Source organism: Notolepis coatsorum (genome assembly GCF_963971535.1).
Source record: "Notolepis coatsorum genome assembly, chromosome: 7".
Taxonomy (NCBI): Eukaryota; Metazoa; Chordata; class Actinopteri; order Aulopiformes; family Paralepididae; genus Notolepis; species Notolepis coatsorum.
In genome coordinates, this window is record NC_140171.1 from 126,821,187 (window position 1) to 126,833,962 (window position 12,776).

The 12,776-nt window shown below is 46.1% G+C and overlaps 1 protein-coding gene across 1 annotated transcript in view; it reads left to right on the forward strand.

Moving 5' to 3' along the window:
- Positions 1 to 260: 260 nt before the first annotated feature.
- Positions 261 to 12,776, forward strand: part of rhbdl3 (rhomboid, veinlet-like 3) — a 213,737-nt gene continuing 201,221 nt past the window's right edge. The window contains exons 1-2 of the mRNA XM_084318088.1: positions 261 to 855; positions 1,414 to 1,437. Coding sequence (XP_084174214.1) covers positions 736 to 855; positions 1,414 to 1,437 — 144 coding nt within the window. The 5' untranslated portion in view covers positions 261 to 735. The remainder of the gene's footprint in view (positions 856 to 1,413; positions 1,438 to 12,776) is intronic.

Here is a 12,776-nt window from a genome sequence, read left to right on the forward strand (position 1 = left end):
TGTCCGCCGTCTAGGAAAGATACGCGTTGAATTCACTCGCAGAGTGCAATTTGATGCTGTAGTAGCTATCATCCCGAAGTGTGCTCAAGTGAGACTTTCGTGTTTCGTGTGTTCATCATAATATCGTATGCGGGTTATATTGTAGGCGGCGATGACGTCTTCCCAGGTTCATTATGCTGCGTGATGTCATATTTCTTTCAGTTGGATTTGCCCGACACACACAAACTTGCACAGCAGCTGCCTGCTGCCTCTGTTCGTGATAGATCGTCTGTACAACTCAACCGTTCATCATGCCTCTCTGTCTGAAGAGCAGGAGCCGGTGGACGTTTTATCTGGAATAGCAGGACTTCATTCCGCGGCAAGACGCACACAGTGCGCACAATGCATATTGGCTACAGACTTGGCACTCAACTTTTCTTGGATGATAGGAGGATTATTCTGTCACGAATAACCGGAGAGTGCTAGATGTCGCTTATTTCTGCCCAGTCCTTTCTTGAGATTTTTTTTACCTGGTCTGATTTATCCAAAATATAGATGAGAGCGAGGTCTCCAAATGCCCAAATTATTATACCTGCGCTTGTTTTTGTCCTCTCCAACCTTTGGCATGCTGACTGAGTGCTGAGTGTTAACGCTTATAGCCAACCGAGCTAATAATCGCGCTGAATGGGATTGTAATAATCATGGAAAGTTAACGCTGATCATTGAATCGATAGAAGAAGGTCTGCCAGACAGAGGATGGTCGGAACTCGGGAGCCGGTGCCGGTAAACTCTTCCCCGGCGGTGGCGGCCAACGCGGAGGGAGAGGAGATCGAGGTTTTGGAGAGTACCGACGTTCTTCCCGTGGCCCCTGAGGATGTAAGTCTAGATATATATAGTGCCCTCCTATATTCTTATTCTCTTACTTTCCCCTGTATGTTATCATAGTTATGGGCACTGACACTGAACACAGTGATCATTGTAGGCATCGTCCGCATTATCCCTGTCAGACATATTACAATAAGTCAGTCTCTCTCTCTCTCTCTCTCTCTCTCTCTCTCTCTCTCTCTCTCTCTCTCTCTCTCTCTCTCTCTCTCTCTGTCACACACACACACACGCACACACACACACACACACGCACACACACACACACACGCACACACACACACACACACACACACACACACACACACACACACACACTAATAATTCACACTTTATTGCTCTATCATCTGACACCATGGTCTATTGACCACATAACCGATCTCCATTAGTAGTTGGATGTGATTGTAAAGCTGCAGTTTGAGGATATAGCCTAATCCATCATTTCTGAACAGGTGCTCCTATCTGCTGTTAAGAGACACCATGATACTTTCACCTTTCCCTCTCACTCACTCCTTCTCCTGCTCTCTTTCTCTCTCTCTTTCCCTGTCTTAGCAATGGAAGTCTCTGTTCGATAAGGTATGTACCGGAGGCTCCCTTGTGTTTTGCACTGTGTTTTCCTTTGCATGTTCATCATCTTGTGGTTGTGAAAGTGTTAACCCTTTGTCGTGTGGCAGTGAAAGGGTTAACCTTCTGTCGTGTGGCAGTGAAAGGGTTAACCTTCTGTCGTGTGGCAGTGAAAGGGTTAACCCTTTGTTGTGTGGCAGTGAAAGGGCGAACAAGGTTGTGGTGGATGAAGTGGACATATATACAAACTAGGGGTGCACCGATATATCGGTCGGGTATCGGTATCGGCCGATAAGTGCCTTGTTGACTGCTATCGGCCTATCGGCCGATAAGCTCAAATGTGCCGATAGCAGTCGCCGATAAATACCCATCAATTTGTGTAGCGTCAAAAGGCAAAAAAAGTTCACTCGCGACCTACCTGCACAACGCCCGCCGTCCCCCACACACACAAGCTACTGCATCAAAGTAACTACTTATGATTAACAAGGCATTCGTTTTGTGGCATTAGCGTTATATAGTTAGTGTTACACGGACAATAACATCAGCATATTATTATTACCCATAGCAGCAAGGCATTACTCCGAGTCCGTTCATTAGCTCGGTTCCATTCCGTTGCTCATTCCGTACCCAACTACACATTCTGCAATCTGTTAATAAAGTTTTCAACCAGACAAATGTATAGAAAGGCTTTGTTTTATTATAACATTTGTTGCAGTAAAATCATTATGTCTCATTTGGTCATGCGTGGAGCGCCGGTCGGCGGGCCGGGCAGCTAACGTAGCTACGTTATTAGCTATTAGATGCAAGACTAACGTTACTGGTGAAAATGTGATTTGTGTTGGAATACTCCTTTGTCAACTTGCTGTACTTTGCTTGCAGGTCTGCAGTCATTATTGCTGCATTAAGAATAGCCCCAACTTTAGCCAAGGTAACGTTATGGCTAAACCTTTAACAATAGTTAACGCTAGCTTTCGGTTAGCTGTTCAATGCTATTAATAACAACTCCCCGTCAACACCCTCTCTCGGGAAGATGGCATTTAAGAAAGTATCTGCTGTTAAAATGAAGTGTTACACGTTCAATAACAAGCATATTATTTACCCGAAGATAGCAGTAAACAAGGCATTACTCCGTTAGTCCGTTCATAGCTCGGTTCCATTCCGTTGCTCATTCCGTACCCAACTACACATTCTGCAATCTGTTAATAAAGTTTTCAACCAGACAAATGTATAGAAAGGCTTTGTTTTATTATAACATTTGTTGCAGTAAAATCATTATGTCTCATTTGGTCATGCGTGGAGCGCCGGTCGGCGGGCCGGGCAGCTAACGTAGCTACGTTAAGTGTGTTCTGCTCTCGCATTCGCAAACAGAACAATGGCGGCATGCCCGGAAGTAGAAAAAATTATAAACGCTTGCCGATTGGTGGTGGACAGCAGGAGGTGGGTGCTAGCGGTGTGGCGTAATTGGCCGAATCGACTGTCAATCAAAATGGTTCCATTGCATTGGTTGAAAGCTCTGGTTGAGAGAATAGTATCCCGCTGCAGGCCGCAAGAATGGTTCCATTGCATTGGTTGAAAGCTCTGGTTGAGAAAATAGTATCCCTCTGCAGGCCGCAAGACGATACTGGGAGAGAGATAGTGATACCATAAACATATTTCTTGATGTTTCCTTTTTTTAAGTAAGTAAAGAGGCCTACAAATACAAACATACACATACAAATATACAGTAGTTTCATAAAAAAAAATAAAAAAAAAAAAAAAAAAAATTTACAAATACTTATATACAAATATACAAATATCGGTATCGGTATCGGTATCGGCCGATAGTGTTAGTTGAACAATCGGTATCGGTATCGGCGGCCAATTTTCATATCGGTGCATCCCTAATACAAACCCTCCGGGACATAATATTCTGTCTGGTTCTTCCTTCATCATCCGTTCAAAGTTCTACCTAAGTATAAACATGAAGGTATTTGATGTTGAATGTACTTATCGAAAGTGATATGTTCTCGTGTTTCAGTGCTTGGGGCGGGGCGGGGGGGGGGGGGATGTTCAGTTCTTGATACATTAACCCACTAGAGCTTATGTTAAAGTGGTTGGTGGTCCAGTTCTGCAGGCTCTTGATCACTTCCTCTTCAAGTTGGTACGCTGGCTCTTTGAGAGTTTTCACCCCCAAAGTAATAATTAGTAACTGCCGGATTTGGATACATTTATTGGACAAAAAAGTTCTATATTATTTACTTTAAAAGTATAGTACCCTATGGAAATACTCAAGTACACATATTTAAAAAGTATATTCTACTCACGTACAGTATATGTAGGCTACTTGGTTACCTTCCACCACCCTGGCTTCATCTGTATATGAGACAAGACTGAGCCCTGGCTTCATCTGTATATGATATATGACTGAGCCTTGGGTTAATACAATTTTGTAAAGGCAAGTGCACAAGGGACATTCTGAGGCAACAGGGATACAGTAGGTAATATTGCCTTTAGCTTGGGTAGAGGCTAAACGGGACAGAATCAGTGTGTAGCTTATAACATCTTGGGCTGTAATGGACTGGTAAACGGAAGGAAATCAGTGTATAATATCATGGGACGACGTAAGGGACGATTCAAATCTCTACCCATATGATTAAAAAGTACTGCTGGCTGTTGGCAAAATTGCTCTGTAGATTGTCTCAAAAGTTTGCCTCTGTATCGTGGCTTCTATGTCTGTTTATGCTGTAACCTGAAAAGCTGTATCACTAATGAAACGGACTGACTGGACATCTGTGGCCTACTGGGCAGGAACTCACACCCATAACATGCATCGCGGTTGTGTCTCAGTCTTTCGGGGCGAGGTGTGAGCTTGCCCCTTGATGCCGCTTGATGAGGAGTGCATGATGAAGGGAGAGAGCAGGTAGCGGCTGTGTGACCTCCCAGACACTGACCCCTGCTAATGCAATTACAGCCATACATAATCCTGCTTACATTGGTGCTCATGTATCAGACACAGACAGACACCTCTTTTCAGAGAGACACACGTGTCCAAACACACACATGCATGTAGTTGCACACATGCACACGCACAGACACACACACACACAGACACACACACAGACTCTCTCTCCCTTGAGAAGAGCAGAGAAGAAATGTAAGCCGGCTGGTCGAGGCACAAAACACGGCCAGCAGCAGGTTGGGCTGACAGACGGCAAATGGACCTCCCCCTACTGCTACACACACACACACACACACACACACACACACACACACACACACACACACACACACACACACACACACACACACACACACACACACACACACACACACACACACACACACACACACACACACACACACACACACACACGTCACACACACACACACACACACACACACACACACACACACACACACACACACACACACACACACACACACACACACACACACACACAGCACCACACCACCCTCTGGGCCTGCCCCAGCACCTGCCTGCCCTGGGGCTCCACACACTCTCCTAGGGGGACACTGTGTGTGTGTGTGTGTGTGTGTGTGTGTGTGTGTGTGTGTGTGTGTGTGTGTGTGTGTGTGTGTGTGTGTGTGTGTGTGTGTGTGTGTGTGTGTGTGTGTGTGTGTGTGTGTGTGTGTGTGTGTGTGTGTGTGTGTGTGTGTGTGTGTGTGTGTGTGTGTGTGTGTGTGTGTGTGTGTGTGTGTGTGTGTGTGTGTGTGTGTGTGTGTGTGTGTGTGTGTGGCAGTGGTCGAGAGGTTAGAGGAGAGGAGGGGCTGTGGTTGAGTCGGAGGCTCGTGTCAGGCTTTCTCTTTCAGGGGGGACCGAAGTCCCACGGGACTATGGGAAAGGCAAGCCAGGATGCAGTGTGTGTGTGTGTGTGTGTGTGTGTGTGTGTGTGTGTGTGTGTGTGTAGGGTGGGATGTGATGGGGGGGTATTCTATGGACAGGAATTAAGTGGGCCTCTCAATCCTCTGCCTTTATGCGCGCGGCAGTGCTTTGAATTTCCTCAAGTGGCCTTCAGACTGGAAAAAAAGGAGGGAGGGGTTTTCTGACCGAATGGTGGAGGTCGCTGTCCGGTCTGGCAGCTACAAACGTCCTTTCACTCCTTTCTTTTCATTCCCTCCATCCACTTTGGCATGACCTGCTCCATTTGTCAAACAGTGGACATGCTGACCTGTGACCCCAGGGAGCCCTGGCCTCTCTGCTGAGACCTGACGGGCTGTTGACGGCCAGGGAAGTAGGATGTTTCTTTAAACAAGCCTGGCAACCCGTCTTGTTGATCAGGAAACAACAGGACACCAAAAACACAAATCAACGTGGTTAGTTTAGCTCTTTCCGGTGTGCGATCTCATACGAGATAGAATGTTCAGAACTGACCATTTAATAATGGCTGTAACTGGTCACTGAAAGCCGTTTCGATTGAGTTTGATTGAACCGAATTCTGGATTTCAGAGATCGAATTTTGAGAAATCCGTAGCGATAAGGGTAAGCGCTCAATGAAGAACTTCCTATCCTAATGTCGAAAACAGTGCTATTCCGGATAACAATATCACACAAACAGAAACAAAATAAGAAGAATACTCTCACCCCTTGTTTACTTTGGCCCCCAGGCCGCTGACGTTATTTCTCCTCAACCAAATCCACTGACTTCCTTTCGGTGCCTCTTCCCACATCTCCTTTACCTCCTTTATAGCCTTTCGCAAACTCTGCCCGAAAATCCCCAGCTGATATAGTAGTTGCACTAGCAATATGTCTAGAAATGATATTACCTCTGGTATTCCTGCCTTGTCCTACGGAGAGAACCCAGCTCTGCTCTGCGCAGCAGATAAAGAGCTGAGCTCATCTGGCCACATTCTGTCCTCTGTATCCCGTGGGGAGAGAGCCTTTTGGATATATGTACAAAGCCTCTCTGTCATATTATTGACACATCATCCCCATATCTGCACCACGTGAAGCCATCTCATCCCTCTCCCCCGTCTCGGAACAGGCCCCGTAATCAAAGTGCTGTGTCGTTTTGTTCAGTTTCCCTTCCTCTCCTCTCCTCTCCTCTCCTCTCCTCTCCTCTCCTCTCCTCTCCTCTCCTCTCCTCTCCTCTCCTCTCCTCTCTTCTCCTCTCCTCTCCTCTCCTATTTTCTCCTCTCCTCTCCGCTTCTCCTCCTCTCTTCCTCTCCTCTCCTCCTCTCCTCTCCTCCTCTTTTCTCCTCTCCTCTCCTCCTCTTCTCTTCCTCTCCTCTCCTCCTCTTCTCTCCTCCTCTCCTCCTCCTCTTTTCTCCTCTCCTCTCCTCCTCTCCTCCTCCTCTTTTCTCCTCTCCTCTTTTCTCCTCTCCTCTCATCTCCTCCTCTCCTCTCCTCCTCTCCTCCTCTCCTCTCCTCCTCTCCTCTCATCCTCTCCGCCTCTCCTACTCTCCTCCTCCTCTCCTCCTCTCCTCCTCTCCTCTTCTCCTCTCCTCTCCTCCTCTCCTCTCCTTGTCCCCGGAGAGGATTTTGTTGCAGTGTGAGTGCTTTCCTTCGTCCCCGAGCAGGAAGTTAGAGAGTAAAGCTCAAAATGCTTTGATTCATGTTCCCTGTCCGTCTAAACAAACTGGGAGACTGACATACAGGCTGACACACACACACACACACACACACGCACGCATGCACGCACGCACACACACACACACACACACACACACACACACACACGCGCGCGCGCGGCGCGCACACACACACACACACACACACGCGCGCGCGCGCGCGCACACACACACACACACACACACACACACACACACACACACACACACACACACACACACACACACACAGTGTTTTCGACAACAGTGTTTCAGAGGATTTAGTGGATTTCATAATGGACCACATTGTATGGAGTATTTAGACTGAAAAGCCATATTACAGTAAGAACGATTTGATGAATTCTGTATTTTCACTGCAGGAAATGGAACAAAAAAAAAGAGTGCCTGGAAAGAGGGACCTGGGACATTGTACATTGTGTTGGGAGCTGTATTAGACATGTTCATAATAACATACTGCAGTGACTCGGACTTACCTGATTTGTCTCTCTGTCACCTTTGGAGAGTGGATCCGAGCGGAAGGCTTGCGTTTCTTTGTGTTGTGCTGGAACAGTGAGTGATTATGTACAAGGAATGTTGTGAAGGGCTGCGCACACAGCGCCAGACACACAGACTATATCTAGCGAAACACAAGTTTCCATGATGGTAAAGTGTGGAAGTCCCCCAGGTGTGTGACGAGTCTGAAATCATACATCAGTGGAATGCTTAGAGAGGCATTTCTGTTTCAACAGTGAAAGCTATCTCTAATCCAAACGCCACTTTGACCTGAACTCTTGTCACAGTGTTATTATTGGTCTCTTCTGATTTTATAGCAAATATGACTTGAATCACTGAATTAACCCTTTCACTACCACACTACAGGTTAACCTTTCACTACCACTTAACTTAACTTTATTTGCTTATCTAGATTAGCTGTGTGTGTGTGTCCCCACATTTGTTCCTATACATGTATGTTGACATGTGCTACTGTAAACCCAGTAAACGTTGTGTGCGTGTCTTTTGGTAACCAGATGTTTTTTATCATTACATCATGATCAAATACATCAGTGTGTGTGGGTGCGTGTGTGTGTGTGTCCACACTGCTTCCATGTGTGCTACTGACCTGTTAAGACAGCAGCCACGCGCCAGCAGAGATTTAGTGATTAAATACTTTCACATGGCTGCACATTGACATTGACTCTACTCACAGTTTTCAGTCACAGTTTCTTTTCCCAGTTCCCACTCTTCAAGTGTTTCTTTTTTCCTTTTAGCTTTTTATAATACATACAGTGAAGAGAGAGACAGTTGGGGTGGTTGCTGCTGCCGGTGCAAAATGTGTGGCCCTGACAGTTTTATCAACATTAATACCCCTATCCACAATATTTGTCACTGTACTGGTAGTAGCCATGATGTGAGCCCATGGCAGTCATACAGCACCCGGTTTAACTACAATCAGCCCTTCATTTCTCCACTTTTTATGTAGTTGTATTTTTATATACTTTTATTAATCTTGGGGAAATTCATCCTTTGCATTTGACCCATCCTAACTACAGTATTTAGGAGCAGTGGGCAGCCACACAGTGCAGCACTCCAGTTATAATGCCAGTACCTACCTATTAATATTATTGTGTTTTTTCGTATGTACTCTATTGTGTATTTTATTGACATGCTGTAGGTTGAGGGGGCAAGACCCAATCATTTTGCTCTTTTTGTATGAGAATATGACAAGATGCAACAATAAAAATGTATCTGAACCTTGGTCAAAGGAAATGGCAGGAGTATGTACCTAGCCTTGTCTTTCTATGGTGTGGGGGAAACTGGAGTACCCGGAGGAAACCCATGCAAACACGGGGAGAACGTGCAAACTCCGCACAGAAAGGCCCCCTGCTGGGGTTTGAACCCAGGACCTTCTTTTCTGTGACAGTGCTAACCCCTGTGCCACCTTAGAGATAAGGTTGAAAATCAGCTGTGGTCCTTTAAATCCTTCATTAGATTAATCTAAAAGAACAGCAAAGAGCATCAATCTCAGGAAGGATAGCCCGGCTCGTTTTCAGTAATTCATGGCCAGGAGGAGCCACCTGTCCCTGGTGTAACTCATGTCGTCTGGACTGTTATTGTTGTATCTCTCAGTGAGCTTGTTAATTAGACATTCAGTGGTCTCCGCTGATGAAAAAAAAAGGAAAGCATTATCTTTAAGTTCCTTTGTCTGGCAGTGCCACCCCCCCCCCCTCCCTCCCCCACATCATCCCATGGGTGGTACAGCTGCCAGCCTCTCCGTGGTTGTTGTTAATTATACTTCAAGTGAATGGTCCACCAGCCAGGTGACTGATCTTTAATGGAGAGGCCAATACCCGTCTTTGTTTTATGATGCATACTGTAACCATGTGTTGTCTCGCTCCGCTGGTTTGATCTACAGACTAAAGGCACTTACCCACAAAAGATATCCTGGCAAATAGGGACACTGGTAGTGCAGTCGAAAGTATAACAGGCACCCATCTCACTGAGTAAATCCCCACTTAATAGCCTTTCTCTGCTGACTGAATAAATTGTGACCCATCTGTCTGCCCCACACCACTGATTGACACCCACTGCTTCTTGACGAGAAGCTAACTCAGGCTAATTCCTTATATGAACACTTAATATACGTCGTCTTGCTGTGGAATCACAGAAGTGCTTCCACCTACAGAATTCCATCCCCCGTCGTTCGATGGAGACGTGCGCGAGTTGCATCATCACGATGGAACGGCAGACTTAAAAGGGTTTCCATTGAGAGGTTTAATCAGTGTTCGTGTCTCTCTGCTCCTCCGTCTCTCCTCTGAGTCACTGTAAATAGATTTCCTTAACGAAAGGAAGGGTTCCAGTTGTCAGCGTGTGAAAACAGCTCTTTTTGTTATGCTGAGGTAAAAATAGCCCCCCCCCCCCCCCCCCCCCCCCCCCCGCCTGTCGATGGGTCGATGGAGAGGAGGTGTTGATTTTACTCGTAATTGACTCCGGTGTGCAGACTGGTGACAGTGGCAGCATGAAATCAAGGTGTCTTTTTTTATGGCTGAATGGTGTAGGGGAGACAGCACCCCCCCCAGTGTGCATATCCTACATACAGTATGTTTGCACATGTCTGGCTTTCACATGTTCATCATCAAGAAGAGGTCAGTGGGGGTGGTTGAATTCATGGCAGCACCCAACTGCGTGTTGTATTGTATCATGGACAGTCCTTTAGCTAACGTTAGCATGTTAGCCACTTTTCACTGCCTGCCCTTTGAGCAGGTTGGTGAACATGTGTGTTCATGGGAGTTAGGTGCTCTTGCTCAGGGGCACTTTGTCAGTATTGGCACCCGTGGGCACCAGGGATCGAACAACCGCAATCCTTTGATTACCAGACGGCCTCCCTAACCAGCCTGCCAACCTACATGTACCGCCCGTGTTGAATGTTGTTCTTTCACTGTGCTGTGTGCCCTTCTATGTGTGTGTGAGGCCTCAGTTTCTTTGCCAAGTGCCTGCGGTAACTTTACCCAGCAGGCAACAGTACAGTCTGAGTTCAGGTCAACTGACGTCACGTTACAACCTGATCATCAACCGTTACAACCTGATCATCAACCCAAATATAAATAACTATACATTCCAGCTCAGGACCCAATCAGTGTTACTATGAGATTTGGGGCCTGAGCCAAATTAGGCCCATATGTGTCTGGTTGGTTGGTTGGTTGGTTGGTTGGTTGGTTGATTGATTGGTTGATTGATTGGTTCATTTATTGCATTATTGACTGTTTAAATTTATTAAATTGACTGTTTTGGTTGTAGACTTGTACTCTTGTTGCATGCGGCCTCATAAGCTCCGGTCAAGATGTTGTGAACGTCAGAGGAGTTGGTATTAAACAGATCCTAGTCTCCTATTTCAGCCTCCTGAGGGGATCAAAGACACAGAGACGGTCCATTCATTTTCCTTTTGGCTGAAACTGTGATACCTTCCCACTGGTTATAGTTACAGAGCTGCAGGGTATTGTGCTCGCTGGCTAGGAATCACAGCATCAACGCCTGGGGCCTGTGTGATGTGTGTGTGTGATGTGTGTGTGTGATGTGTGTGTGTGTGTGTGTGTGTGTGTGTGTGATGTGTGTGTGTGTGATGTGTGAGTGTGTGTGTGTGTGTGTGCGCGCGTGCGTGCGAGAGAGAGAGAGAGAGAGAGACAGGGTGCCATTGTGTTGTGTGGTATTGTGTCAGTGCTCCCCTGCTGGCTTTTGTGTGATTGGGTTTGTCTGAGTAGCTCTACTTCTCAGGACCTTGTAGGGACTTCCTTGAGAGTCGAATGGAATTCTTTTTTTCTTCTTTTTTTGTCATAGAACCGTTTACACAGCAAAAGACGAAGAAAAGTTCACAGGCTAGCAATGAAGAACATGCATTATTTATACAGGTTTATTATCAACAGAGCACCTGCCAGGCTTCAGTGTGAATCTGTAAGGGCTGTGGTGCAGGACTATGACAGAAGTGTGTGTGTGTGTTTGGGCATATGTGTGTGTGTGTGCGTGTGTGTGTGTGCGTGCATGCATGTATGCGTGTGTATGTGTGTCAGTCACAGTGCTTCTGCCAAAAACAGGAATTCCAGAAGTGCGCGTAATCGTATGTGTGTGTATGTGTGTGTGTGACTGTGTGTACTACATTAACTGATTCCTACCTCCATCTTCAGTCAAGCACGGCCCGTTACAGAATGTTCCACATCATGGGTACAACTCAACAGACACTCTCTTTCTCCTCTCTGCCCCCCCCCCCCCAAAGAACAATTTAGTCTTTATTGAGAGACAGATGCCACATTGGCGACCGCGGTAAACTGTAAGCGGACCGCTAACCTGCCTTCACACAGATGTTTTGGTGCGTTGAATGTATAAACGCCTGCTATACATTCTGCATTTCAAATGATGGAGACCCAGATTGTTTGCCTAGATTTCAGCAGACTTTGTGCCTTGCTGTGTGTCATCCACGGAGCAGTGTTGTCTCTAGCAGAACCCCTCACCCACGCCTCTCTGGAGTGCTGGGTGGAAGTCATGGCAGACTGCTGCTGGTCTGGAGGAGATAAAAGAGACAAACACATCATTCGAAGGTAATGGTATTTTTCTTTTTGGACCGCTCTAAACGCTCACACAAGAAAAGAGGATCACGCTAGGGAGAAAAATAAAATAAAATAAAATCAAATTTATTTGTAAGGCCCGACAACACACGTTAATGTCCCCATGGGCCGGACACATCTTCTTTAAACAAGTCAAGAAGAAACATCACAATAAGTCAAGAACAAAACAAAAACACCATAAAGTCCAAAAAACTTAAAATAAATGCTAAATAAGAAAAAACTCACTAAAACCTAGCAATAGGAAAAAATGCACCACAGGCAATGTGGAGGAGAGAAACCTTAGAAGGGCCATTCAAGGGGGGATCTCCCTTCTTAGATGTCGGTGATAGTAGTGTTGCAATAAAACAGGCGAACAGTTGGTAAGCATGCACTCATATATGTGTAGTGAAACACAGATAAGTGCGATACAACTGAACATTTTGAAAGATTAAAGATAGAGCTGATAGCGGATCTATTTGAGGCAAAGGGGCGGCGCAGAGAGGGTTGCATCCTCCCGGTCATCATCACGGGACGTCCAACACTCCGGTCATCACTCCGAGACAGCCACTCACAGGGAGACAGGGAGACGGGACAGGCGTTAGACAGTTTGCGTGATTGTAATGGGCAGACATAGCAATAGATACAAGTGGTAAGATATGTGAATAGAATAGATATATGTAGCCAGATTGAAAAGATTCATTAAGATTATTG